This window comes from Anolis carolinensis, chromosome 1 (assembly GCF_035594765.1).
Source record: "Anolis carolinensis isolate JA03-04 chromosome 1, rAnoCar3.1.pri, whole genome shotgun sequence".
NCBI classification, from domain to species: Eukaryota; Metazoa; Chordata; class Lepidosauria; order Squamata; family Dactyloidae; genus Anolis; species Anolis carolinensis.
The window spans coordinates 71,775,909-71,802,712 of NC_085841.1; the positions used below are offsets into that span (position 1 = coordinate 71,775,909).

Here is a 26,804-nt window from a genome sequence, read left to right on the forward strand (position 1 = left end):
GTATTTTGCCTGTTTTGTAAATGGATGGAGAATCATCATGTCATGATCAACTCCAGAGCTGCCTCACGAGATATTTCCTTGTCAACCAGCACTGGATTTCTTTCTTGTTTCATGTTCAGAGGAAAAAAAATTCTAAATCGGAATGATTTCAATGAAATATCATACCATTTTTAAAAACCTAAAATAATTATAGAATTAGAAGGACCTAAACTTAAAAAGTTTTAAACTGACACAATATAATTTAGAATTAGAATAACAGAACTTTGTTACAGAATACTGTAAAATAATAATTCATGTAGCATTTATCTAACACTTCTGCTGTATATATTATTTGAGTTATCCTTCCAACAAAAACTTGAAAGTAATGTGCTATAACTGGCAACAGTACTTATAAAGTGTTACATTATGAAATAGTAATGCTCTCAATCCTGTAACATTAAAAAGTACTAGCAGTTTGCTCTAGGTGTAACAAGTAATCGGGGAGCTTGTTTCCAAAAGGTACCAGATTTTAAAAAATTGAAAATGAGTTACAGGTGGCAGCACATTGTTGGTTAGGAGTAGATTATTATATATAGATCAAAACAACCAAAATATACCAAATCACTTCAGTACAGGACTTCGAAATCACATTTTATAGCTAAAGATGCCAAATCCAGTTGGTGTTTCATGCCAAAATATACCAAATTGCAATTTGTTTCCAGAAGGTACCAAATCCAAATTTATTTCTTGAATAATCCCATAATAAAGACTGAAATATCTTTGTGGCACACGTAAATATGATGTCTGGCATGGAAATAAAATATGATCAAAGAATGACCAAAGTCATTCCAATTGTATATCCTCAGCACTTTTTTTCTGATTCCTGTAAAAACAGTTCAGATGGGTTTGTTAGTTTTTGGAAACACTTACATCATTGTATTCTTTACTTCTATGCCTTTGCTTTTAGAAGCTGCATTAGGTGACATTTGGACCATTTACATCATTTTAAGTATATGTTTAAAATACCTAGAAAATAGCCACAGATAAATTAACTGGGGATGAATAAGATCACAAGCCAAATTTTTAATAATTTTGGAAATGATATTCCAATCCCTGACTTGTTATGTATAATAACCCCAACAAAAGATTCATCTGTCATTCCATCTCATTTCAAAAAATAAAAGTCTTCTGCTCCACATGGAAAACAAGATGTCAACTGGAGAGAGTCTGAACATCATGTTCTATCTTTTCAGCTCTTTGACTTTGACGTTGAAGTCAAACCAATGCTTGAAGTTTTGGTTGGAAAAACGATAGAGCAAGCTTTGATAGAAGTCTCAGAAGAAGAGGACCTGGCCAATCTTCAGGCACACCAGCATGCCTTTCAGGAACTCCGCAATGCAGAGATCGCTGAAACGCAGCGCCTTGAAGAGCAAGAGAAGAGACACAAGGAAGAAAAGGTATATTTAGGGGCCTAAATATTGACAAAATATTCCTGGGAGAATCCTCCCAACAAAGGATTCCCCCAGGCAGGAAGCAGTCAAGCTTTGAAGCTGCAAGGCTATTCAGTATCAATCAAGTTGGCCAATTGCAACATTCATTCACACTTGCCTCAATCAGACAAGAGTTATTTCTCTCACTTTGGACATTCCACAGATATATAAACCCCACTTGCCTAGCTTCCAACAGACCTCACAACCTCTGAGGATACTTGCCATAGAAGTGGGCAAAACATCAGGAGAGAATGCTTCTGAAACATGGCCATGCAGCCCAGAAAACTCACAGTAACCCAGTGATTCTGGCCATGAAAGCCAGAATCATCAAACATTATTCAAGATGTAATTCAGAGTATTACAGAGGTGCTACAGATTCCCCCTTTAGCACCAAACCTATTTGTAATACACCACACTGACATTATATTGATGGCCACTCATTTCCCTTTCCCAAATTCAGATAAGAAGCACTTTTCTACTTCTCTTCTTGGTGTCAAATCCCCTTCCCAGCTGAGCCTAGCCATTAATGAGACCAGTAGTGAGGGGATAAATTAGAGCCTTCGCCACTAAAAAGGCAAAACAATGCTCTTGTCCTCTCATTGTGGAGAAGTGATTTTTAAGATACGGCAGAAGAGGTGTTTTGTCAGTCCTGAGGAGGAATCATTGTCTAGGATGGGCACAGAGTGGAATGAAGTGCTATACTGTAGGTCATCCATGGCCACACGTCCAGCATTTATAGTTTCACCTAACCACAGCTCAAAAATGTTCGGGGGGGGGGGGGGGATCCAAACTACATACATTGTTTTGCTGTCCTCTGAACACTATGTTGATGTGTTGACATACACTGCTGTAGCCTCCCAGTATTTCACAGGTCCTGCGGCTCTCTCTGGCACTCATTTGAGTTTTTTTTTTTTTACCATTTAATACAAGGGTTTTATTTTTATAATGCCACTGTATATACAGAACTTGAGCATCAACAGTTTTAGCCATCAAGGGGGTCCTGGAACCAAACATCAGTGGTCACAATCACTTCACAAACCAAACATCATCCAAAATCACAAAATATTTTGTTGAATTTTAATTGATCCTAATAAAAGAAGTTCCTACTTGTGCTTTAACACATATATTTTTCACAAACAAGTAGCCCTGGAGGTTTGTTTACAAGTCCAACATAGTAAAGGTAAAGGTTTTCCCCTGACATTAAGTCCATTAAGTCGTGTCCAACTCTGGGTGTTGGTGCTCATTTCTATTTCTAAGCCAAAGAGCCAGTATTGTCCATAGACACCTCCTAGGTCGTGGCCAGCATGACGGCATGGAGTGCCGTTACCTTCCCGCCACTCACATCTTGCATGTTTTCAAACTGCTAGCTTGGCAGAAGCTGGGGCTAATAGCAGGAGCTCACTCCGCTCCCCAGATTTGAACCTTTCGGTCAGCAAGTTCAGCAGCTCAGCGGTTTAATCCACTGCGCCACCAGGGGCTCCTTAAGTCCAACATACGAATAGCATTTAAGCTACTTATATTCAATTTCATCAATTTTGAGAATGAAGAGTTGCAGAAAGACAAAACAATTGTGGCAACAGTTAAAGCATGGGTGGAGGGACAGGAAGATGTACTAGAGGTGATGCTGTACTCCTCTCTCCTGACCCTCTAGAAACAATTATTACTTATCACAGGTTACCAAGTTACCACTTCACAACAAATGTCCCATGTCACTCTTACACATGTCAAGAAGAGACAGCTTTGGCATTAGCAAAAGTAGAAACATGGTAGGATCAAACACCAAAATCAATGCCAGTCATTATCTGTATATAGTTTTTGCTTAATCAAAGAAATTAAAGAATTGTTTTGAGGATGCCATCTCCAAAGACATCATGAAGTTCTCAGCATCTTTCATTTTTGTATACATATTTTTCAGACTATTTGATGGCCCTCCAATATGTCTTTAAATTTCACCCAGACTAAAATGTGATCAGTTTTCATAGCTAATTCTCAGTAATGAATTGCAAAGAGATTATTTGTATTGCTGTCTCTTAATTCAAAATAATCTTTGACCACACATGTAGTGAAGCATTGTTTTAAAAGACTCCCTGCTTTTTTGTGGAGAATGGGGAAATGTCTACCTATCTTGCCAGTATGACAGTGTCTTTCATTAATTTTTAAAGGTTCGTCGTATGCGGCAACAGTTGGAAGAGCAAGAAAAGCAGTTTAACGTTGCTGAAAGAATTGCTGCTCGGGCGTTTGCTCAGCAGTACTTGACAAACCTCATTCCTTCAGCCTTGGCTAATCTTCAGAAAAAGGGATTCTTCTACGATGAAACCCAGAGAGGTATGTAAGATACAATATTGGCCATACAGATTCAACATAGACATACTGCACTGTATAAATAATTCTAAACCAGGAGAAGGCAACTGGGAAAGACTGGAAGCCTCTGGGAGGTGCGGAGAGCATTTTCATTATGAATTGGGCCATTTTAGGTTTTGCTGATTTCTTCCTTTCAAAAACAAATCACTTTGTCTTGATTTAAAATGGCTTTAAACCATGGAGAAAGTATCCCCACACCTCCTAGAGAGTATTTAGGGGCAAGGGGTGGAGGCAAAACTGGGAGGCCTGGGGGCCTAAACCAGCTTGGCAGAAAATATCTGACTCCAAAGCAGATAGTTGCATGACGGATGGTTTCCATGTTAGGAGGAGTCTCACGAACATTTATGAGATTGCTCCCCTGTCATTGAGGTAATGAACCCAATCAGGTTTTATACACCCTTTTTTAAAGGAAACTTTTATCTATAGGTATTGAAACCATTCCTTCCTGACCCCTTCTTTTAAGTCAATGAAATATAAAATATTAAAGGACCTATGGGTTTTTAAATAACGTATTTGTCAGTTCAAAACCAAGCACTGCTCTATAGTTCATCTGCCCTATGTACATCTAGGTTGTTCTTTTCACAAAATATTCTCCTTATCCATCCAGTCAATTAATGTATTGCATAGACATTTTGTGCACATCTTATTGATTGTACATACTGGAACTAGTTGCCAGATTATTTTGGGGACCTTTTTAATGCATATGTCCCAGGGCCCTTCTACACTGCCATATTAAATCCAGATTATCTGCTTTGAACTGGATTACATGACAGTTAGACTCATATAATTCAATTCAAAGCAGATAATGTAGATTATCTGCTTTGATAATCTGAATTATAGTGCTGTGTAGAAGTGGCCTCAGAGTTTTACCTTGTTATGTCAGTGCATGTGATTTGAAGCTGCCATATCTTTTGGTATGTACTATACTTTTAAAAATAGCAATGGTAATTAGCTTGTTGCAAATAAAACTTTATTTAACACTAGACTTTATTCTGAACTTTAAAGGAGCTATCTAAACTGCTGGATCTATTTTAGGGGTAGGTTTCAACACTTTGGATAACTTCCTGTATCTTTTGATGGGTTCTGCTGCTGTACTTTTGGGAGATCCTACTTTGGAATGGAAGTTCAGCTTTCATCACTAAGGTTTTCTGTTGAGCTTTGTTCCCTTCTGATATTTCTGGGTAGTGGATTGGACATGTCTTCATTCTTTCAGCAATATACTGCTACAGTGGACTGATATCTTAGCATCACGACTATATCAATTTTTAAAGAATCATACAAGACATGAATTTTGAGGGGGAGAAGTATGAGAATTGCTGGATTTTTGATATAGTGGGAAACCACATCCACACCACAGTTTAACAATACTGCATGGAGGTTCTCTGCTGATCTTAGTTCCTTCATGAGATTTCCAACTGAAATTTCTCTCCCATTTCTTTTGCAGTTATAATGCTCAAGTAGTATAGATTTATAACTTTAATGTAATGACTATAAGGAAAATAAAAAATATGTAAGACAGGGAACATGGATACGGGAGAAGGATCATGGGTGGAGATGCTCAATTCAGGGAAGGAATGCAGGGGAATGAAGGGAAACAAATCACATATCTAAGCGTAGTCACATCTCAATTAGGAACAAAGAACAATTGGAAATAAATGTTCAGACTGAGGACAGAACTAAAATTGTTCACAAAGCAGGGCCAAAACCACAGTAGTGTACATTTAGGGCTTGACTGGATGCAAAAGTGAAAACAACTATTAGAAACTGTCAAATCCTGAAACAGAAAGCCTCAACATCTATCAGGAGGCGGCTTTAGGCACCAGAGCCCTCTGGATGATAATTCTGGATGTCCTTTCCTAAATTACCAAGCCCCAGAACTTCATAGACTGTTGCCATGGCAGTTAAAATGAAAGCAAAGTGATACAATTGTGCAGTGTGGTAGAGTCCAAAGATTTGTTGGATGATCCAGCTGAAGCAGATGAATTAAAGAAAATGATGGGTGGAATGTGTTCCTGTCCAGCATTGCTTATGGATAAGCAGCCTCTTTGATCAGATTGACTGCATAAGTGCTGAGGATTCATATTACTTATTGTCATTCCGATAGTACTAGATATACTGTGTACATATATATAGGTGGGGGAGAGGGAGAAAGGGAGAAGGAGATTCTTAAAATGTTTTATTGTAAATTGGAGTAATTTTCCATAAAAAGTAACATGAATTAAAAAAAATAATGCATGTGTTGCTCTCTTGCATCATTACAGAGGTTGAGGAAGATTTCCTTCCATATCTGATGAACAATGCAGAACAAAGAATGGACAGTTGGCTTCTAGGAAGAATAATGACAGACTGTAAGTTAATAAGAATAAGATATCAAAGAGTGCCATGTTCTCTTTTTAAACAAGAGTTTGGAAAAGTAACATTTTTAGACTAAAGTCTCCAGAATCCTCAAAACATCATGGTTACTAACCATAGCTACTGGGAGATTCTGGGAGCCAAAGTCCTAGGCTTTGACTTTAACATACAAAGTTGTCGGTAAGCACCATTAATTTTATTGAGACACTAAGAAAAGTGCATTCAAAATTGACTATATAATAATTTCTGTGCTTTCATTCAGCTGTGCATCTTTTTGTAGACTGTGGTTGAATATTGTTTTAAGAAGGAGCAACATGGAAATCTCTTCATTTCTGAAATGCAGAAGAGGCGTTTTATTCTGATGAGATTAGTTAAAACACCACCCCTTCTTGCCCATTCTCTGTGGTAGATTACTATGATGTACAGAGGGAAAAACCGTTGCTTATGAAAGAGGCTTGTACAGTGATTACCATGTTTTTTCACAGTCCCTTTACAAGTTCAGAAATGGCACTCAACATGCATCAAGTTGCCTTTGTACAGTTCCACTGTATAACATTTCTGCAGCCTTCTCCAAACGCTGAGTGTTAAAGAGTTCAATAAGCAGCCAATTATTGTTTCTTTGTCCTATAACCTACACAAATAGATCTCAGCTTCTTTCATCTGTCATTTGTGTGGCAATTATCTCCCATGCACACTCTATCAATTAAAAATCCCTAATTTGCTTGCAAATGGGGACATATTATGCACTGAAATGTTATCAAATACAACTTGTATTGCTGGATGCAGTTTAAAAGAGACTATCTAACACAAAGTACTAATATTTCAGGTTTAATAAATGAGGTAGCTGGAAACAGGGTGGATGATTTTGCTAGTCAAGAGTTTGCACGGAAAGAGAAAAGCTGGCGGCAGAAACAATTTGCTGGATTTAACAAACCTAGTCACAGAAGAAGCTCCAGTAAGCCGTAAACCAGGTTGTCTCAAGACCATTCCTTGCCCAGAGAACCAGGTAACAGACAAAAACAATTATCTCTCTCAAAAAATATGCATTTTCAATCATGTATTATCACAAACTCATTGGAGGCATCACACTGTTTAAGCTGCAATTCTAACATGCTGGCCTGATTATAAATGCCAAGCAGTCATAACATTTGCAGAGCAGTAAGGCTGGTATGGAAGTGGTCATAGCTCTTTGTCAAATGGGTTCATGATGATGATATTGACATGGACTCCTCCAGGAGAAGTATACATGTAAGGAGGTTTCAAAATATCAAAATGACTTTTCTGCTGTCCCAGATTATTTTCTGGCAATTCCTGGCCCCAACTTCAACATTCTTTCATGGTTAATTGGACAAAAAAAGAAACTTTTGTTAGTATAGATGGATTCAGTATCAAGAGAAAAGTCTGAATTAGTGAATAGGTATATTATTTTAATTTTGTCTTCAAGCAAGAGTTAGTCCATATTTAGGAACTGTATTAAGCATGTGTATAAAATATGGGGCTTAGAGAAAGGATAGCTTGTTTCAGAGTAGAACTGCATTAATGAGAGGTTTTGACAAACGTGATTTCACTTTTTAAAAGTTGCCTTTTTTAGTAAGAAATGTTTGTTTTACTGATGTGCACTTGCTGAAATTTAGCAACATGTTGCCAAATTTAGTACTACTTTGGGGAAAGGGGGAAAGGAGCTGCAAAAACAGCCTGACCACCCCATGTTTACAACAGAGTACATGGATTCTCATGAATAAAGTGAATACATAAAAATGATATGGCATTAATTGTTGTATTTCACAAGTGTTCTTAAACAACCAAACAACATTTCTATTGTTCCAGACTTTTTACTGGCAATTCCTCACACCAGCTGAAACATTTTAATCCATAGGTTAGTTGCATTTTGATTCCAAGTCATGATGAAACAAAAAGTATTTTTCACAATAAAATTATATATTTGGAAGAGTCCTCAAAGGCAATCTGGCCCAACCCATTAGACTTGGTTTTCTGCCAGGGATGGGAGGAAGGTGGCGGTGTGGAGGAGCTTACCATCGCTCCTTTGCCATGGACCAACCATCACCTGATCAGTTTTAGGCTGACTGCGCCACCTAACCTCCGCAGGGGTGGAGGACCTATTAAAATGGTCCGCCCCAGGATGCTTATGGATCCAGATGGATTCCTGATGGCTCTTGGGGAGTTTCCCGCCACCTCGGTTGGTAATCCTGTCGATGCTCTGGTCTCTCTCTGGAATAGGGAGGTGGCCAGGGCAATAGACATGATCGCTCCGGAAGTCCCCTCTCGAGTACCCGAGCTAAACCATCTCCTTGGTTCACCGAGGAGTTGGCAGCGATGAAGCGAAAGAAGAGGGAACTAGAGCGACATACAGGGAGCGTACTACTCCCTTGTTAAGCCAGCTCCACTGGTTGCTACCGAGCCCAATTCAAAGTGCTGGTCTTGGCCTACAAAGCCCTAAACGGTTCTGGTCCAATTTACCTGTCCGAACGTATCTTCCCCTATGAGCCCATGAGAACCTTAAGATCATCTGGAGAGGCCCTGCTCTCAGTCCCACCTGCCTCACAGGCACGGCTGGTGGGGACGAGAGACAGGGCCTTCTCGGTGGTGGCTCCCCGGCTGTGGAACTCCCTCCCCAGTGACATTCGGCAGGCCCCATCCCTTTTGGGGTTCAGAAAAAAACTGAAGACCTGGCTATGTACGCAGGCATTCGAAGAATAAGCATGTGTTGGCTTCGACGCGGTCTGAATTACGGCTCTTGCATAAGGTCTGGTACATAAGGAATGGCATGGGCACTTTGCATTGTTTTAAACTTTGCATATTGTATTTTATGACTGTTTTAACTGTTTTAACGTTTTAGTTCATTGTATATCAGTGTAACGGCATCAATTGCCAGTTGTAAGCCACCCTGAGTCCCCCCGGGTGAGAAGGGCAGGGTATAAATTATTAAAATAAATAAATAAATAAAACCCAATGCTAAACAAGAACGCAAAGTACTTGTAATAGATATGTAGCCATTCAGTGATTAACTACAACATTCACACTGACCTCTCTCACCCTAGACTTTCCACAGATATATATTTACCTCTTTGCTTAGTTTTCTCCATACCTCACAACCTCTGAGGATGCCTGCTATAGATGTGGGTGAAACGTCAGGAGAGAATACTTCTGGAACATGGCCATGCAGCCCGAAAAACATACAACAACCCTGTGATCCCGGCCATGAAAGCCTTCGATAACACATTCAGTCTCTGTTTAAAACCCTCCAAAGAAGGAGAGACTACCACACACCAATGCAACATATCCCACTGTTGAATAGCTCTTACTGTTAGGAAACTCCTCCTAATATTTAGATGGGATCTCTTTTCCTGTAGTTTGAATTTGTTGCTCCATATCCTGGTCTCTTGTGCAGCAGAAAATTCGCTTTTTCCATCGTCACTGGACTTATAGTGTGCAAGAAGCCACTCTTTTTTAGACCAATCTGCAAGAGCCATCTATAAAATACATTAAAATCACCCTACAGATGTTCCAGTATGTTTTACCACTAGATGTCAGTGATACCATTAGAAACAAAAATCATCCAGCTGTTTGTGAATTCCTTCTTCTTACACACATTGGCTGGCCTACATAACCACTTTAGGTCTTAACAACAAAGACCTACAATTATTTTCTTAGTGACAGCTGGAGGCCTTAGGGGCAGTGAGACAGGGAATCTGCTCCAGGTTCTAGTCCAAATTTTAAGGGAGCTATTGGTTATTCAGTTAAAGTTTAGACTAAAATCTGGAGTAGTCTCATCATCCCACTGACCTCAAAGCCACCAAATTCCACTTTATGGACATATGCAATGGTGATGTCATTGAATGCAATGGGAGTGTCATATTGCAGATTTATCTGAGAGTAAATCATGGTCCAGCTTAGTGACAAAGCTAAGAATTGCATTGCTTAGCTTCAATTGTAGCCAAAATACCACTATAGGTTATGTTTCTTTCAGAGAGCTGTTGTGATACAGGGATTTGAACTAGGGCACTGGGAGACCAGGGTTCAAATCCCTGCTCAGCCAAGGAGACCCCCAGGTGACCTTGGACAAGTTGCACTCTCTCAGTCTCAGAGGAAGGCAAAGGTGAACCCCCTCTGAATAAATATTTTCAAGAAAATAAGAGTTGCTGTTAGAAATGCCTTGAAGGCACTCAAGAACAACATTTATTTCATAATAATTCTAAGCAACCAAGATCAGACTCCATGCTAGAGTAAAATCTGTTTAATTCTCCCCCAAATCCCATGTCTGCCCTTCACCTTTCATGTTTAAAACCACTCTATTTGTCTAAATTGTTACTCTCAAAATTATTTTTAAGGACTGTACTCAATTTTTTTTAAAGTTTTCTGTGTTCTGTAAATGTTTTTACTTGTTGCATATCAGGGGCTCTAATGGATTGGCAGGTGATACAAACAAATTAAATGAAAACATATACAGGCACATACCATTAAGAGAATGAGTCAGCTTAATCAGCAGCTCATTCTGGACACTGAAAGGACAGCAATTTGTTTGTTATTTGCTTTCTAGTGAATCTGGACTTTTTCATTGCTGTGTTTGTCACTAATGTAGTTGCAGTCACAGGGCAGATATACTTAGGAGATTTCATGCCTCAGTATGACATTAACTGAGCTGGCATTAGCTGCTATGTACTTTGACTTGGATGAATCCTAGTGTCAGCAAAATCTCTTGGGCTTGCCCTGGTGGACTGGTAGGACTTCCTGGCAATCCAATAAAAAGTTAAGGGGGGTGGTGGTATTGTTCTTTCAAGCAGGTGGCGCTCCAGACTACTTTTTATACCTGTGGTTCCCAACCTTTATTCATCCACATTGTGGACTTTGGCTCCCAGAATTCCTCGATGTCAGTCAAGCTGGCAGAGGCTTCTGGGAACTGGAATCAAAAATACTGTATCGAGTGCAGTGGTTACCAGCTTTTGGTGCTCCAGTTGTTTTGGACTTCAACCAGAATTCCCAGCCAGTTTACCAGCGGTTAGAAATTGTGACAGCTGAAGTCCAAAAACCTGGAAGAACAAAGGTTGGGATGCACTAATCTAGAGGAAGAAAGGTTGGGAACCCCTGGTTTATACTGCCTCAAAAGAGTAGAGGTACACCTCCAATATACTGTAGCACTCATAGTCTAATGGTGAACCATTGGCTTTATATGTCAATCAACTCTTAGGAGCAATGCCTTGGAAAGATCTTTACCTGTATCCCTGGGGGACCAGTGACAGTCAAGGCAGGCAGTAACAGGCTTCACAAAGTAGTGACTTTTCTCAGGATAAATGAGGTGGAACATTCCCTTGCCATTCCTTCTCCATGGCGTCATTCATCTTGTTCAGAGAAAAAGGATCACAATGAGTCAAAACCAATAGTGGATGACGAGGCAGCTTTATCAAGAAATGCACAATGGAAAACTGAATCACATGACATTTTATGTGTTTTAATCAGTTTTTAATGGTCCCTTATTTAATTCTATTTTAGTGTTTTAGATTTTAAGCTGTATATTGTATTGCTTTTAGTACTGCTGCCCATTTTGAGTCTCTTTTAAGAGGGAAAAAACAGGATATTATTAACAACAACAACAACAAATGCAATTAAGGCCAAGATCGAAAAATCAGCTGATGACCCAAAATGCAGACTGTGCAAGGAAACTGATGAAACCATTGATCATATCCTCAGCTGCTGTAAGAAAATCGCACAGACAGACTACAAACAGAGGCACAACTATGTGGCCCAAATGATTCATTGGAACTTATGCCTCAAGTACCACCTCCCAGCAGTAAAGAACTGGTGGGATCACAAACCTGCAAAAGTATTGGAAAATGAGCACGCAAAGATACTGTGAGACTTCCGGATCCAGACTGACAAAGTTCTGGAACACAACACACCAGACATCACAGCTGTGGAAAAGAAAAGGTTTGGATCATTGATGTTGCCATACCAGGTGACAGTCGCAACAGGAAAAACTCAGCCGCTATCAGGACCTCAGGATTGAACTTCAAAGACTCTGGCAGAAACCAGTGCAGGTGGTCCCGGTGATGATGGACACACTGGGTGCCGTGCCAAAAGATCTCAGCCGGCATTTGGAAACAATAGACATTGACAAAATCACGATCTGCCAACTGCAAAAGGCCACCCTACTGGGATCTGCACGCATCATCCGAAAATACATCACACAGTCCTAGACACTTGGGAAGTGTTCGACTTGTGATTTTGTGATACAAAATCCAGCATATCTATCTTGTTTACTGTGTAATACAATAATAATAATAATAATAATAATAATATACATTGTTGTGAGATATGAATAAATTAGTGTTTTTAGTTCACTGTAGCTACTGTAGCTTCTTAAAACTGGGACTCTTGTCCCGTTATGACAGGGCATGGTGGAGGTGTAGAAGATATCCCCTTTTCAATAAATAGCTATATTTTGAAGTATTTCCATGTCTTTCTGTCTGTCTGCTACAAATTGACTCACTTGGTCACCAATCTTGGTATTTTATCCAATACAACAAGAATAAAAATGTATTAAACGTTTTGAATTTAATCTCTCAACTACATCAGGTAGTGCCCCACTTCATGATAAATAGTTGTAAAATGTACAGCTCTGAACCAATTTTGATCTAATTTCATATTTAGACTTCAAGCTTGCACTACACTGTTATAGCATTACATTTTAACATTCTGTTGAATTCTAAAGTTTGTAGTTTAATGAGGACCAAAATCTCTGGCTCAGATTTCTAAATCTCTCTGTTTAAACTGTAAATCTCACATTTCATAAGACCTGCCCATGACAATTAAAGTACGTTAGCACTATAATAGTGTAGCGTGACTGGCATCTCAAAGATTTCCAAGAAGATTGGGACTAATAAAAAACTTTGGATTTTCCCCCAGAAAATAGCTGGATTTTCTAATTTGCAATGGGAAAAAAATGTTACGTGTTACAGGTGCTGTCAGTCAACATTTAAATTAGCTCAAAGCTTAAATGATATTGTCCACATCAATTCAAGGAATGGCAAATCAATTTCCTAATGTTAGACACGTAAGAGCCAGTGCAGATGAGTTTTGAAACATTCTCTTTAGAGTTGCATGGTGTAATGTATGCTAGGTGCAATGCAACAACTCGTATTCTAAAGAAGTTTGGGTGGCTTTGGTTTGGCAGTTACACATTTTTTAACAACATAAAATGAACACGAAAGCATAATTCATGCCAAATTTGGGGTTTACTTATACTACATTTTGTGAATGAGTCACTGTGTTAAACGCACCAGGTGGATGTTATTCACTGTACTGTCTCATGTATGTCATGCGTACCTATTGCTATGCCAACAGTTCAAGCAGGATATTGCCATTTAAAAGAAAGCCGCTACATTCCACCAGAGCAAATCGGCTTAACCATTAACTGCGCATGAAAACAGCCCCACCTTGTCCAAGTCACTCACCTATTCTGCCTCCTTCCAGCTAAACAAACTGTAATTGTTAGTTAAGCCCTAAATCTAACACAAAGTCTGAAAAGGAAATATGGTGAAAAGTAATCATTACAGATTCTGAATAAACTACAAACACAGAGTCGGAAGAAACCACAAGGGCCACCTGTCTAACCCCGTCATGCAGGGATAGCAATCTCACAACTCCCATCATCCCTGTTGTGCCAGCTAGGGCTGATGGAGGCTACAGTCTCACAAATATCTGGAAGGCTCCAGTCTAAGGTAGTGATGGGCACCTGTGGAAGTCGCAAAAGCAATTTTTCAACCCCACACCCATTTGAATGCTTAGATATGACCACAAGTGATGTTATACCATTTGCAATTTGCTTTTTGCTGTGGGGAGGGAGGATTAAACTTTGTGAGTGGGTTCAGGGGGCAAAATTACTACACATGCATTGTGTAGTATTGGCCGTGAGGGGAGGGGAGAGTTGAGCCATTTCTTTAGGGAAACTTGGGCATGCCTAAGATCACTTTTTTCATTGTGTTTATTAAATTTCATTTCAACAAAAGAGTAGTAACACAACAGTGAAAGCAAAAGGAAAAATATATGCATACAAATAAAAATAAAAACACAAAGAGATATGACTACCGGTACTTACAAAATATTTTGAAAATAATAATAATAATAATAATTATTATTATTGTGCGGTTTTCTGGCATTGTATATTTCTGCTGCTTCTGTGACTGTTCATTTGTATTTTGATTCCATAGCCCACTTGACAATGGATGTCCAGAATCAGCAGCATCCACCGCTGTCCTTTTTATCCTGAGTGATGACCGAGCCAGTATAGACTTCGTTTTGGTTTGATTCTCCACAATGCTAATGGGTTAGGTGCTCTTAGTTCTGCTCCTCAGCTGAGGCCTCTCTGGCTTGGTTGGACCTGCTGGTAGTTACACTACCGCCAGCACACCCCTCAGTCATCATTGGAGCAGTTAAGCCCTCCCACCACGTCAAGGTGGCACCTTGTCTATCTTGTTTGCTGTGTCATAATAAAATAATAATAATAATAATAATAATAATAATAATAATAATAAGTCTTCCCACTTTCCTACTAGCAATGTATCTTTTAACAATATGATAATTACCACTAACTTTATACATTCTACATCCTCCAACTCCTGAATTGTGAGTGAAAGTTTATTTTCAAAACCCAGAGATGTCATTCTATTCCCTCTCTCCTTCAAATATATAAGAAATATATTCCTGGTTTCCCAAAACTTGGCAATTGGTTTTTCTTTTAACTATATAGTTAATTTGGCCTTTTCACATAGTTTTTGTTTCCAATTAGTCACAGAGGATATTTCTGTAGTTTTCCACAACTGTGCCTGAAGTATTCTAGCTGACAAGACCATCCTTTCATATTGATATTTTGTCTGACCAATGAACAATGCAACATGAAGCAGGATTGTTACTTTGCCTGTATAGGAAAACCATATGTATTTATATCCAGTCTTTCCCCCCAAAACTGAAACCCAAAGCTAACAAGGCTATTAAATGCAGACCAAAGCAGAAAATTACAAGTTCAAAACTTTTTGGTGTTGTAGAGTTCACCTCAACTTCTAACAATCTCAAACTTTGGAGCAAATGATTTTATTCCTAGCTTTGTGCATTTTATAACTTCTATCCCACCGTATCAGGCATTTTATGGATGATGACATCTAATCATCACAGCAGGAGAATGTGTTAAACCCTTGTGCCGGTTGAACTGCTGACCTTAAGGTCGGCGGTTCAAATCCGCAAGACGGAGTGAGCTCCCATCTGTCAGCTCTAGCTTCCCATGTGGGGACCTGGGAGAAGCCTCCCAAAAGGATGGTAACACATTCAGGCATCCCCCAGGTAACGTCTCTGTAGACGGCTAATTCTCTCACATCAGAAACAACTTGCAGTATGTTTGCTTCTGATATGATAAAAAAGCTGATTTATGAAAGCACAACAAATTTCCAAATGTGCCCATTAACCACAAAAAGTCAGTATCCTTGATATGCAAAAGCCCTACTCCACCATTATGACAGGCATTTATCCCAGAGCCGGGAATTGGAGTTTGGGCATTTTATGTATGCTCTAAATTGAAGAAAATGACAAATGGATTATTTATAATGGACAACTTCATTTCCTGCATCTTGTTTAATCCCAATTAGAATAAACCCATTGAATCAATTGTTGAATGGTCTGACAAGATATAGAGAAATGCAGTATTACTGTTCTGCAACCCCCCCCCCCAAAAAAAAATATAAATACATGTATATGACACCAAGATTCTGGCCACAATGTTATCAATACATTTCGGATTTGGATTATCTTCTTTTTAAAAAAACAAACACAAGATGAACTTTTCTGTACTTCAGGACTCTTACTCAGCCTGAATATTACATAATTTGTGATGAGATGAAAACAAAGCAATCCCAAAATCATCTTTGCTAATATTAAAGCCAGAGAATATGATGTTATAGTGAAGTAACAAGAATGAAACTAAGATCCTTTTGAGTAATGGCAAAGAATAAATCTTTACCATGATATTTCCACTGGGCTTCTACTACATCAATTGCACAACCCAATACCCCAAAAGTCAACAAGGCAATGGGCTCCTGGTACCATCTAACCACACTTGTAGAACTGGGGAAAAAGGAACAGCCATCATCTGTCCAACCTTCAAACAGATACCCTACAAGTATAGCAGAGTAAGAGCTGTTTCTTTTCCCAGCTGTACGACTTCAGCCAGGTGGTGCTCAGGAGCTGAGGGTGTAGATCTGATGCTTCAAAGCTGAGGCTGCACAAGAGGAAAGTCATTGTGCAAAGAGGTACTACATACCTCTTACTACAACAACTGAAAACTATATGCACAAGCATTACAGGAAGATATGCCAGTGTATGTCACCAACATGATTGTTATCGAAGTGTGCTGATTTAAAGAATCAACTTGGGGTCTGCTGGTATGAGTTTTCACCTCAGAGGGGAAAGATACAGAGTCAATTGCCTGTATTACTCTATACTAGGAGTGGCAAATGTCAAATGCAAAAGGATCACATGGTCCCCAAGGAGAGGTTGGAGGGCTGCACACATCACTGTCACACAACCCTTATTGAAAAGTCTATATTTCCCTGCAAATGCCCTCTAGAGGAGCATGGGGAGCATTGTTTGCTAAACTATGCCTCTGGAGGCCAGGTTTCAAATCCCCACTTGACCATGGAAACCAACTGGGTGAACTTAAGGAAGTCATATACCAGGGTTCCCCAAACTCCAGCCCACAGTCTCCGCGGTGGTGGCTCCCTCCTCCTCCGCAGAGGAAAGCGTGTGCGGCGCGAAGGAGAAGGAGGGAAAGGTGTATGCCTCTCCCAACTCCTCTCTCGCCCCACACACGCCTTTCCCGCCTCCTCCCTCACCCAGTGTGCGTCTTCCTCGGTGAGGGAGGAGGGAGCCACCGCCACGGGGACACACCTCGCCACTGTGGGGACAAACCCTCCACCACCAGGGAAAGTGCGCATGGGGTGAGGGAGACGGCAGGAAAACTGTGCATGAGGTGAGGGAGGAGGGAAAGGCACACACCTTTCCCCCCTCCTCCCTCACCCTGGGCGCGCCTTCCATCTGTCACGGATGCTTTGCTTGTGCTTTTTGTGCACGAAGGTAAAAGGGGGTTGGACTAGCAGTCTCTTCCAACCCTGATTATTATGGTATTATTATTGTTGTTGTTGTTGGGTGGCTATCTGTCAGGGGTGCTTTGATTATGTTTTGGTGCACAAAGGCAGAAGGGGGTTAGACTAGATGGCCCAAGGTGTCTCTTCCAATCCTTGGATAAGTGAGACTCTACTGTATATTGATAATCTTATATTATCTGCTTAGAACTGGATTATATGAGGCCCCTTCTTCACAGCTGTATAAAATGCACACTGAAGTGAATTATATGGCAGTGTGGAGTCAAGATAATCCAGTGCAAAAAGATAATATAAGATTATAAATGGGTTATATAGCTGTGTGGAAGGGCCTTGAGTCTACACTGCCATATAATCCAGTGCAAATTAGATAATCTGTGGAAGAGGCCTGAGGCCTAAGTCTGCCTGTCCCCTGGGCTGAGTTGGTTGCTAGGAGACCAAGTGGGCAGAGATTAGCCCTCTAACTGACAGCAATTGGATAAAAACAATTATTCCTTTCCCTCTAATTAGGACTTTATTTTTATTTTATTTTTGTTGTATCAACCTAGAGGCGTGGATGATGGGTTGTGTTGTCAAATTTCGAGGTTAGGGGGCCTGTCATTTTGTTGTTTTGTTGGTCGCTGTGATGCCATCACTCTTTTATATATATAGACTGCTACATACAAATATCTTATCTATTTCTGTATTTCCACAGGGAACCCGAATATATACAAAAAGGTTTACTAGAATCATATGAGAACATCTACTGAATACTGAATTACTTCTGGTGCAAATCATCTTAGGGACAAGCAATAAATCAACTACTCCGTATCTTCCAAAGTTTGCAATTATTGTGATTTTATTTAACTATTTATCTAAAGTTATTGTAATTTAAGTTAGAAAGAATATTTCCCTCTATTTAAAAAATTGAAAATGTAATTAGAGAAACCTTAAACATATTTATCAATATACTATTTTTATTAAAACTATATTATATTGTTTTATCAGTTATACATTTGAATTTTATTGTCATTTTATTAGATTTTATTTAATGCCCTGGTGAATCTTTCTGTATAGAATAGGGATACATATCCTATAATAAATAAAGTAAGTATTAATATTACTCTTTGTTATCTGTTTCTGAAATAATTTAACTGTAGTACAGACAAAATGAAATACTCTCCTGTTGGAAACTATTGTCTTATTTTGTAAAATGCCTGTAGTTCTTCCTGAATTATAATAAAATACTTCTGTGAAATTAGCACGTTTTCCATTATTATTTATCTTGTACTGATGTGTAAAGGTGATGACAATGACCCTACTTTTTCTCAGAATTGTGACTGAAAGTACCTCACACTTTTGAAAGCAAATCAATTTAAAACATACAAAATGTAAATAATGAAATGCATTAAACTTATACAAGTATGCAAACAAATACATTCAAATACAATTCAAATAAATAAAAGGCTTTTAAAACCAACTCACTACCCCAGGGCTGGATTCCCTGGCCCATTTCTTAAAAACTTTAAAAATATTTTATGAAGGTATAAGTTCTCAGAGCATTGAGGGGCAAGTCTATTTATATATTTCTTTGTGCAAATAGAGAGGGTGGGAAGGGGTCTTTTCTACTCTCCAATGCTAGAGAACTGTGATGTTATAAGAAATGTGTCTTCTTCTGTTTTTCTTCTCCTTTTCCTGTGTTCAGTACAGTCATCCCTCCAGGTCTGCTAGCACTACAAGCACAGGACCCGTGTGAAAATGAAAAACCCTATTTTTAACCTGAGAAAATATTTGACTTGGGACCTCAGCCTACACAGTCTGAGCTCCATTTCCATGCACTTTAGAAATGGAGTCCTTCACGAGAAGTAAGGGCACTTCCAGTGGGCCTCCATAGGACTCCATTTCCACAGTGCATGGAAACAAAGACCAGAATGAGTTTTCAGGAGTTAGATGTTACCCAATTCCAATCAGCGAAAGCCAGGTAAAGATGGGGAAAGGACGTGGGATGGCTGGCCAACCCAGAAGACGGACTTCAATGGTAGGCAACAAGATAAGACGGTTCCCTCTGCTTTTTTCTACTTTCTCCCTGCCAATGGGATGAGGTCCTAAGAATTTCTGGGTCTTCCAGGATATCTCTATGGTTAACTTCCAGGTGTGGAAGCTGACCACAGAATTGGACTTGAGAACCTAGGACATTTCAAAAGAGAGAAAGCTCTAGGTCAGTGGTTCTCAATCTGTGGGTCCTCAGGTGTTTTGGCCTACAACTCCCAGAAATCCCAGCCAGTTCAGCAGCTCTTAGGATTTTTGGGAGTTGAAGGCCAAAACACCTGGGGACCCACAGGTTGAGAATCACTGCTCTAGGTCTTCCAGGATGACTAAAAGAAGTTGATCATAGAACAACACCAGAGGAGCTAGAGATTTCTAGAGAGAACATTTTAATCATATACACATAAGTCAAAACCACAAATGTGGAGAGACAATTGTATTTCCAGATTCCCTTCAAGAAGGAACCCATAATGGGAACACAGAGAACAGGCTGATATACTTCTAATTGTACCTTTTAATAGATAGTGCCTGCAAGAAACGAGAGGCAAGAATAAGAACTCATGCCAACTGCCTGAAAATACCTCATATTTTGTTCCTGTTCTTTCTGATTTTATACGGGATTAAAATAAACAAATCTGGGGAGATAGTAGTCTCTGATTATACCAGAAGTTGATAAAAAAATCTGTGATTTCAAAAAAAAATGGATTACTGAAGTAAAATTAGAAATAACAGAAATAAAATCTAAGGCCTTCAGGTCTGCCAAACTTGTTCAGATGTGTTCAAAATTTGGCAGAATTCATGTGTTCCTTTTGACATCAAATCAGGAATTAGAAGGTAGCCTTTTTGTGATAAGCCAAATGGAAAGGAAAACTTCGATGTGTAATGTATTTTTCTTTGAAAACCTGAGTCCATTTGTTTCTAGAAGGTCACTTGCTTGACACTCAGACATTTCTGCTGCTTTTCTATTTACAAATCTAATGTAAGTCTATAATCATATCTTTACTTTTTAGATTACTTTGGTAAAAACAAATACAATGTGACAATAGTTCTAGGATGTAAATTTTCCGATTATTTAAAAAACACCCTGTGATAGCATTTGTTTCATGGTATTCTAATCATTGTAGCTGATGAGGAAAATGATACTGAAAGTGTTTAACTATTAAGTCCATTCTTCTCAATATAGTTTACACACTAACTCTTTTTTTAATATGGTTTCGGGGCTGGCTCAAAGCATATAAAGTATCATCAGAAAATCATGTTTTTAAACAATGTCTTACACAAACTATCAAATCTTCATCAGTAACAAGGTCCAAATACACCATCCTAAACAAATCATTTCAAGGAAAGAAGATAATCAGTCTTCATCCCCCACAAAAAGGGATGTCAGCCTCAAAATTGTTACTAATCTTGATAACAAAAGCCTTCTGGAAAGTCTTGGCTGTAGTTCCCCATATCTTAAAACTTTATACAGTCAGATATCCACATTTGCTGAGATTGGAGGCAAAGGGAACCCTGAGAAAGTGAGAACCACAAATAAAGAAATTGCTTCAGAGAAGGAATTTCAAGGACTCTATAGTCAACTTCTGCTAGAAACTGAATGCAGAATTGCATTGAAAAATTTAGAGATTACTACATAAGTACTCTCAATAGAAATCTCTTGGTCCTCCAGCATGATTGGAGGAAAGTAACCACAGTCATAGTGGAGGACATAGAAACATTCACAGAAAGGACATTTTAATCAATTCTTCAAAAGTCAAAACTTTGGTGGGTCAACTGTAATGAACTGCAAATAAATTTCTTTCAGCTCCAAGTGAAAGATGCTCTTTTTGTTAACTATCTCCACTGAACTTTCACTGAACAATCCAGACGTCTCTAAACACTATAAAGGTATGCTGGTGATCGTTCCTGAATTTTGACTGCAAGGATACTCCAAAGTAGAATGCAAAAAACAAACAAAACGTTTACAGGACATTGGGATTCCATCTGTCCTTTGGTTGTATTTTTGCTTTCTTTACACCATCTATATATTTAAAAGAGAGTCTAAATACACTGAAGGCATCAGATGCCATCTGATCTTGGAAACTAAGCATGATCATGATTAATTGAATGAGATTTTCCTGCTGCTTGGCAGGGGATTGGATGGCCCATGAGGCTTCTTCCAAATCGAAGACTCTGTGATTCTAATTAGTATATCGATGGGGATCCATCAAAGAATGCCAGATGCTGTAGGCTATATTTCAGAGGAAGGCACTGGTAAACCATCTCTGAGTATTCCTTGCCTTAAAGAAAAACCTTATGGAATTAACAAGGTTACCCTAAGTCAACAGGCAACTTACACACATACATGTTCAAAAAGATATTGTCATCAATTATCAACTTTATGATTAGCAGGTTCTAAGATCAGAATCCTACCTGAAAGACTAGAGAGAAACAACCAGTTTGTGTTTTTGGTCCTGGTCTAGATGAGAGCAGTTCATCCCACTGCACTGCCTCATTCACCAAATTTTATGAGGCCTGCAGGTGATATAGTCCTCCTTGTTCATTTTTCCAATACATCTTCATCTTTTCTTACTGTAGATCTGTTCAAGAGAAATGTAGATATCATTGGTGAAGAGCTTTCCATCTAGAAATGCACTCAGTTTAAAGAAGCCACATTGTTTTAGGTATTTCAGCCTGAATATAAGGGGGGTGGGGGGGTGGCCTGCAGTTCCAAGAAACTCCCAGATTGCTTGAAATTCTGGAAACTATATATAGTAAGTCATTGAGAAAACAATGCTGGAGAAAGGGTTTTTTTTTCTTTTAAAAACCTACTTTCTAATGTCATACTCTCTTCCACCTTAAGGCTCCCACTGGGCAAATTTGAAAAGCGGGAATTAATCACATATTCTCACTGCTGTACTTAGACTAAACCAACTCAACTGTAAAGGAAAAGCCTCTGTCCCATATTTGGCACAGCTAGAGTTTCAAGGTATTAATCTTTGGACAGGATAAACATTTCAAGAAAATAAAGGGAGAATGCCACATAGGAAGAGGGTGTGTTTCTCTACTTGGAATAGTATGAGAACAGTGTATCCTTGTGAATCTGGAACTTGTAGAAGTCTGCCAATATAATTGTTTATCAGGGATCATCAAGAAAAGTGGTAGCTATATAGAACAAATTTACCTTTGTGGAGGGACTGACTGATGTCTGAAAATTAGTATATGAAGCATTGTATTCAAGACTAAACTACACAAATTAAAACAACAAAAACACCAATGTAATTTGAAAACTCTGGTCACTGCTATTTTTAAATATCTCCCTTTAACTTGTGTAATATTGTGAACACAATTGCCTGCAGCCTTTTCCTTTTTTTAGTAGGATATCACCTTTTTGTATGCAAATACAGTATACAGATCCATTGAAATCTTGGTAAGCATGGCATAGTCACTAGGACTATGGAAAACCCACTGGGTAGCCTTTGGCAAGACATACCCTTTCAGCCTCAAAGGAAGACAAGGGTAAATCTCCTCTGAAAAATGCTATTTCATGATAGAGTCACCTTAGGTTTGCCACAAGTCAGAAACAACGGGAAGGTACACAAGAACAGTAGTCATTCCTTGGACACATTTACATGTCATGATAAACCATATTTTGTGTTAACCATGGTTTGTTGCTTAAGCCACAAATTGTCTTGCAAATGACCGAACAAACCATGAATCACATTTCTCATTTCTGGCTTGTTTCTAGTTTGTTTCTCTCTTGCTCCTTTTGTTTTTTTCTATTTCAATCTAAATAACTTAGGAAAGAAGCCAGAGGTAAAGGCAATGAGGTGTTTCAGATGTCATTGGATTAAAAGCCCAACAAACCTAGCCAACAAAACTAATGGGGGTTCTAGGAGTTATTGTCCAACAGCATCTGAAAGATTTCATGATTCTTACCCCAGATCTACATTAAAGGTGTTTCCAAATATAGGACTTTTTCTGTTCACAATATTGTGAACTATAAACTCAGAAGTGATTTTGTCTCCCGTGACAGTACATTTACGGGTCTGCTTCAGGTTTTAGTCTGAGCTTTAAAGAAGGTGTAGTAGTATCTTCTTTGGTGTACAGGCTTCTGGATATACCTTTAAATTTTGGACTAAAATGCAGAGTGGATTAATTGCCCCATTGGCATGGGAGTCACTGGCCACCCCTGGTGCTGTCTTTCTCTCCTGGACAGAATTTCTTTGGCAGGGGGGAAAAAAGGATGGCAGAAATAACAGGAAAACAGGGGAGAGTTGAAAACTAAAGACAATGCTGTCTGGATTTCCTAGAAAGTTCTCTGAAGAAGGAAGAACAATTGTGCTGTAAAAGCATCACTCAGAAGAGTCTTAAGATGGGAGGGAAAGTTGTTTGTGACTTCCAGAACTTGCACAAAAGTCTGTGCCCAGCTGGAAGAGGCAGCAGCGATACGGAAGGTGCCCGTGAAGTCTCAGGCCTCACTATACTGCCATACAAAATCCAGATTGTCTGCTTTAAACCAACTAAACATACCAGAGAGATTTGGGGAGAATTCGCCATGATTCATAGGAGTTGTAAGGACTGGGATGTATAGTTCACTTGCAATCTAAGAGTTCATATTGGAGGTCTTTGGGGGGATTTAGAGGAGTTGTAGTTCAGCTACATCCAGAGCGCACTATGGACCCAGACAATGGTGGATCTGGACCAAACTTGGAATGCATACCCGATATGCCCACATTTGAATACTGGTGGATTTTCTGGGGAATTGGCCTGGACATTTTGGAGTTGTAGGTACTGGGATGTATAGTTCACCTGCAATCAATGAGCACTGTGAACTCCACCAAAGATGGAATGGGACCAAACTTGGCACACAGAGCCCCCATGAACAGCAAATAATACTGGAGGTCTTTGGGGAAATTTCACCTTGATTTGTGGGAGTTGTAGTTCACCGGCATCCAAAAAGTATTGCGAACTCAAACACAGATGGATCAGGAATGAACTTGGCATACAGACGTGATATGCCAAATTGGATTATTGGATGGGTTTGAGGGGAGCTGACCTTTCTGTCTGGGAGCTGTAGTTTACCCACAACCAGGGAAACTGTGACCTCCACCAATGATGGACCTGGCCCAAACTGAACACACGGAACCCACATGGCTAACTCAACCTACTGGAGGGGTTTGAGGGGACTGACTCACCATAGTGGGAGTTGTAGTTCACCCTACAGCCAGAGAGCTCACTGAACCCCACCGATGACGCATCCAGAGCAAACTTTCCCAACATTGCAAACTTTAAGTACTGGCGGAGTTTTTCAGGATTAACCTGGCATGATGTGAGTTGTAGTTCACCCACAACTCACATTTTGGAGTTGTAGGTACTGGGATGTATCGTTCAGCTGCAACCTTATGCATTTTTGTACAATTAAAAACTTACTTTTTCAAATAACCTGAGCAATGCAAGTAAATACCAGCTGTTAGGAATTGTGGGAGTTGAAGTCCAAAATCCCTGGAGGGCCCAAGTTTGCTTATACCTGTTGTAAACCTACAACGCCCCCCTCCCTCCATGATACATAGTTAAATCGGAGTCAAACTGCAATCACTGGGCAGCGCAGATGCGCCCAGACAGAGGGCAAACCCTGACCTGCAACTTTCCAGAGGATTGACTGTGTGAGAGAGAAGAGAGCCGGCAGCAGGGGCAGCAAGCAAGCAACGGGGCCAAGGCCAGAGCGCCTTGAGTTCCCCCCGCTGCGCAGTGTGTGACTACAAAGCACATCCCGAGCCTGTCCACCTGCGGCGCATGCTGGGCACTGCCAGGAGGAAGGAAGGAAGGAAGGAAGGAAGGAAGGAAGGAAGGAAGGAAGGAAGGAAGGAAGGAAGGAAGGAAGGAAGGAAGGAAGGACAAAAGCTGCCTGCCTGCCTGCCTGCCTCCCTCCAGGTAAGCCGGAAGAAGCACCTGGGTCACCTGCCCGCCGCCCTCGGCTATTTATAAGGCGCTATTTTAAACCTCTCGCCCTGATTGGCCGGCCGGCCTTTGTGACGACACAATCGCACCCAGGGCAAAGTTCCGTCGCCCTTTCTTTCCCCGGAGAGCGAAACTCGGAGACGCGGAAGGAAGGAAGGAGGAGAGGCAGCAAAGAAGGGAGGGGCCCACGCGGGAGGAGGAGGAGGAGGAGGCGCGCCCACGCTTTTTCCACGCGTCACCGTCCTTTGGGTGCGGCGAGGGGGCTTCAAGGGGGACCAAGGTCCACAACTTCGGGACCAGGGTCTCCTATCCAAGGCCTCATCTGCACTGCTATATCATTCAGACCAAGACTGTCCAGGCAGGGGCCCAAATCACCTACTTAGAGCAGGCCTGGGCCAACTTGGGCCCTCCGTCCGGGTGTTTTGGACTTCGACTCCCACCATTCCTCACAGCCTCAGGCCTTTCCTTTTCCCCCTCAGCCTTCTTTGGAGCATTTTGAAGCATTCTCTCCTGACGTTTTGCCCATATCTATGGCAGGCATCCTCAGAGGTTGTGAGGCATGTTGAAAACTAGGCAAGGGAAGTTTATATATCTGTGGAATGCTCAGGGTGGGAGAAAGAACTCTTGTCTGTTGGAGGCAAGTGTGAATGTCACAATTGACCTGCCTCAAACAGACAAGAGTTCTTTCTCCCACCCTGGGCATTCCACAGATATATAAATCCCACTAGTCTAGTTTCCAGCAGACCATATAACCTCTGAGGATGCCTGCCATAGTTGTAGGCAAAACATCAGGAGAGAATGCTTCTGGAACATAGCCATACAGTCCGGAAAACTCACAACAATCCTGTAATGTATTCAGTGTACTGTAAACCGCTTTGAGTCTTTTTAGAGAGAAAAAGCTGGTTATAAATAATAATATTATTATTTGGGGTGCCAAATCAGGAAATTGAATCGGATAGATTGCATCAGCTCTAGTTTATTAGACATTGTTCTCTATAGATGAGCATATGGCAACTGGTAGATGGCATATGTTTTATATCTCAAAAACTAGGCGGATAGAGCAAAACTAGTGCAATTTTTGTAATCAGCGGGTCAAATTTATCCAGAAAATGGGTTAATATCTGAGGCACCAAAATATGTGTTGGGCAGTGTAAATTTTGTCACAGACACATTCAGGCAGAGTGATCTGATAACAGCCTGCTCAGAATTTCACTCTGAGGTCTTCTTCTTAGGCGATCCCTCATAGGCCGAGGATGATGGTCCTCCAGTTATAGGGTCTTGGGGGTGTGTCCGCAGGTGACTGAAGAGACCTATTCTTGATCTGCATGTTCTCCCGCAATGAGGGCATCGGTTTCCAGGTGGAAGGCGGTCCCGGTCAGGGTTGGCTTGACGCCACGTTTCTCCCTTAAGCCCTCCGTTCGTGCCTCTTCGAACTCCTCAGCACTGCTGGTCACAGCTGACCTCCAATTAGAGCGCTCAAGGGCCAGGGCTTCCC

At 40.2% G+C, this 26,804-nt stretch overlaps 1 protein-coding gene and 1 long non-coding RNA gene across 4 annotated transcripts in view; one reads left to right on the forward strand and one right to left on the reverse strand.

Moving 5' to 3' along the window:
- The window catches only part of rsph3 (radial spoke head 3), a 34,239-nt gene extending 15,655 nt beyond the window's left edge, over nt 1-18,584 (forward strand). Inside the window, exons 5-9 of the mRNA XM_062976768.1 lie at nt 1,233-1,436; nt 3,632-3,794; nt 6,092-6,178; nt 7,009-7,188; nt 18,039-18,584. Of these exons, the coding sequence (XP_062832838.1) occupies nt 1,233-1,436; nt 3,632-3,794; nt 6,092-6,178; nt 7,009-7,148 (594 nt within the window). The 3' untranslated portion in view covers nt 7,149-7,188; nt 18,039-18,584. The remainder of the gene's footprint in view (nt 1-1,232; nt 1,437-3,631; nt 3,795-6,091; nt 6,179-7,008; nt 7,189-18,038) is intronic.
- Nucleotides 545-25,281, reverse strand: LOC134297905 (uncharacterized). 3 transcript variants are annotated; one of them, XR_010004857.1, is made up of 5 exons: nt 24,989-25,281; nt 21,782-21,948; nt 12,014-12,109; nt 11,415-11,539; nt 545-1,400 (listed from the first exon to the last, which is right to left on the reverse strand). It is a non-coding gene; the product is annotated as an uncharacterized LOC134297905 (long non-coding RNA). The 3 variants fall into 3 exon arrangements; XR_010004862.1 differs by lacking the exon at nt 545-1,400 and adding an exon at nt 7,159-9,673; XR_010004858.1 differs by lacking the exon at nt 12,014-12,109.
- Nucleotides 25,282-26,804: the final 1,523 nt, after the last annotated feature.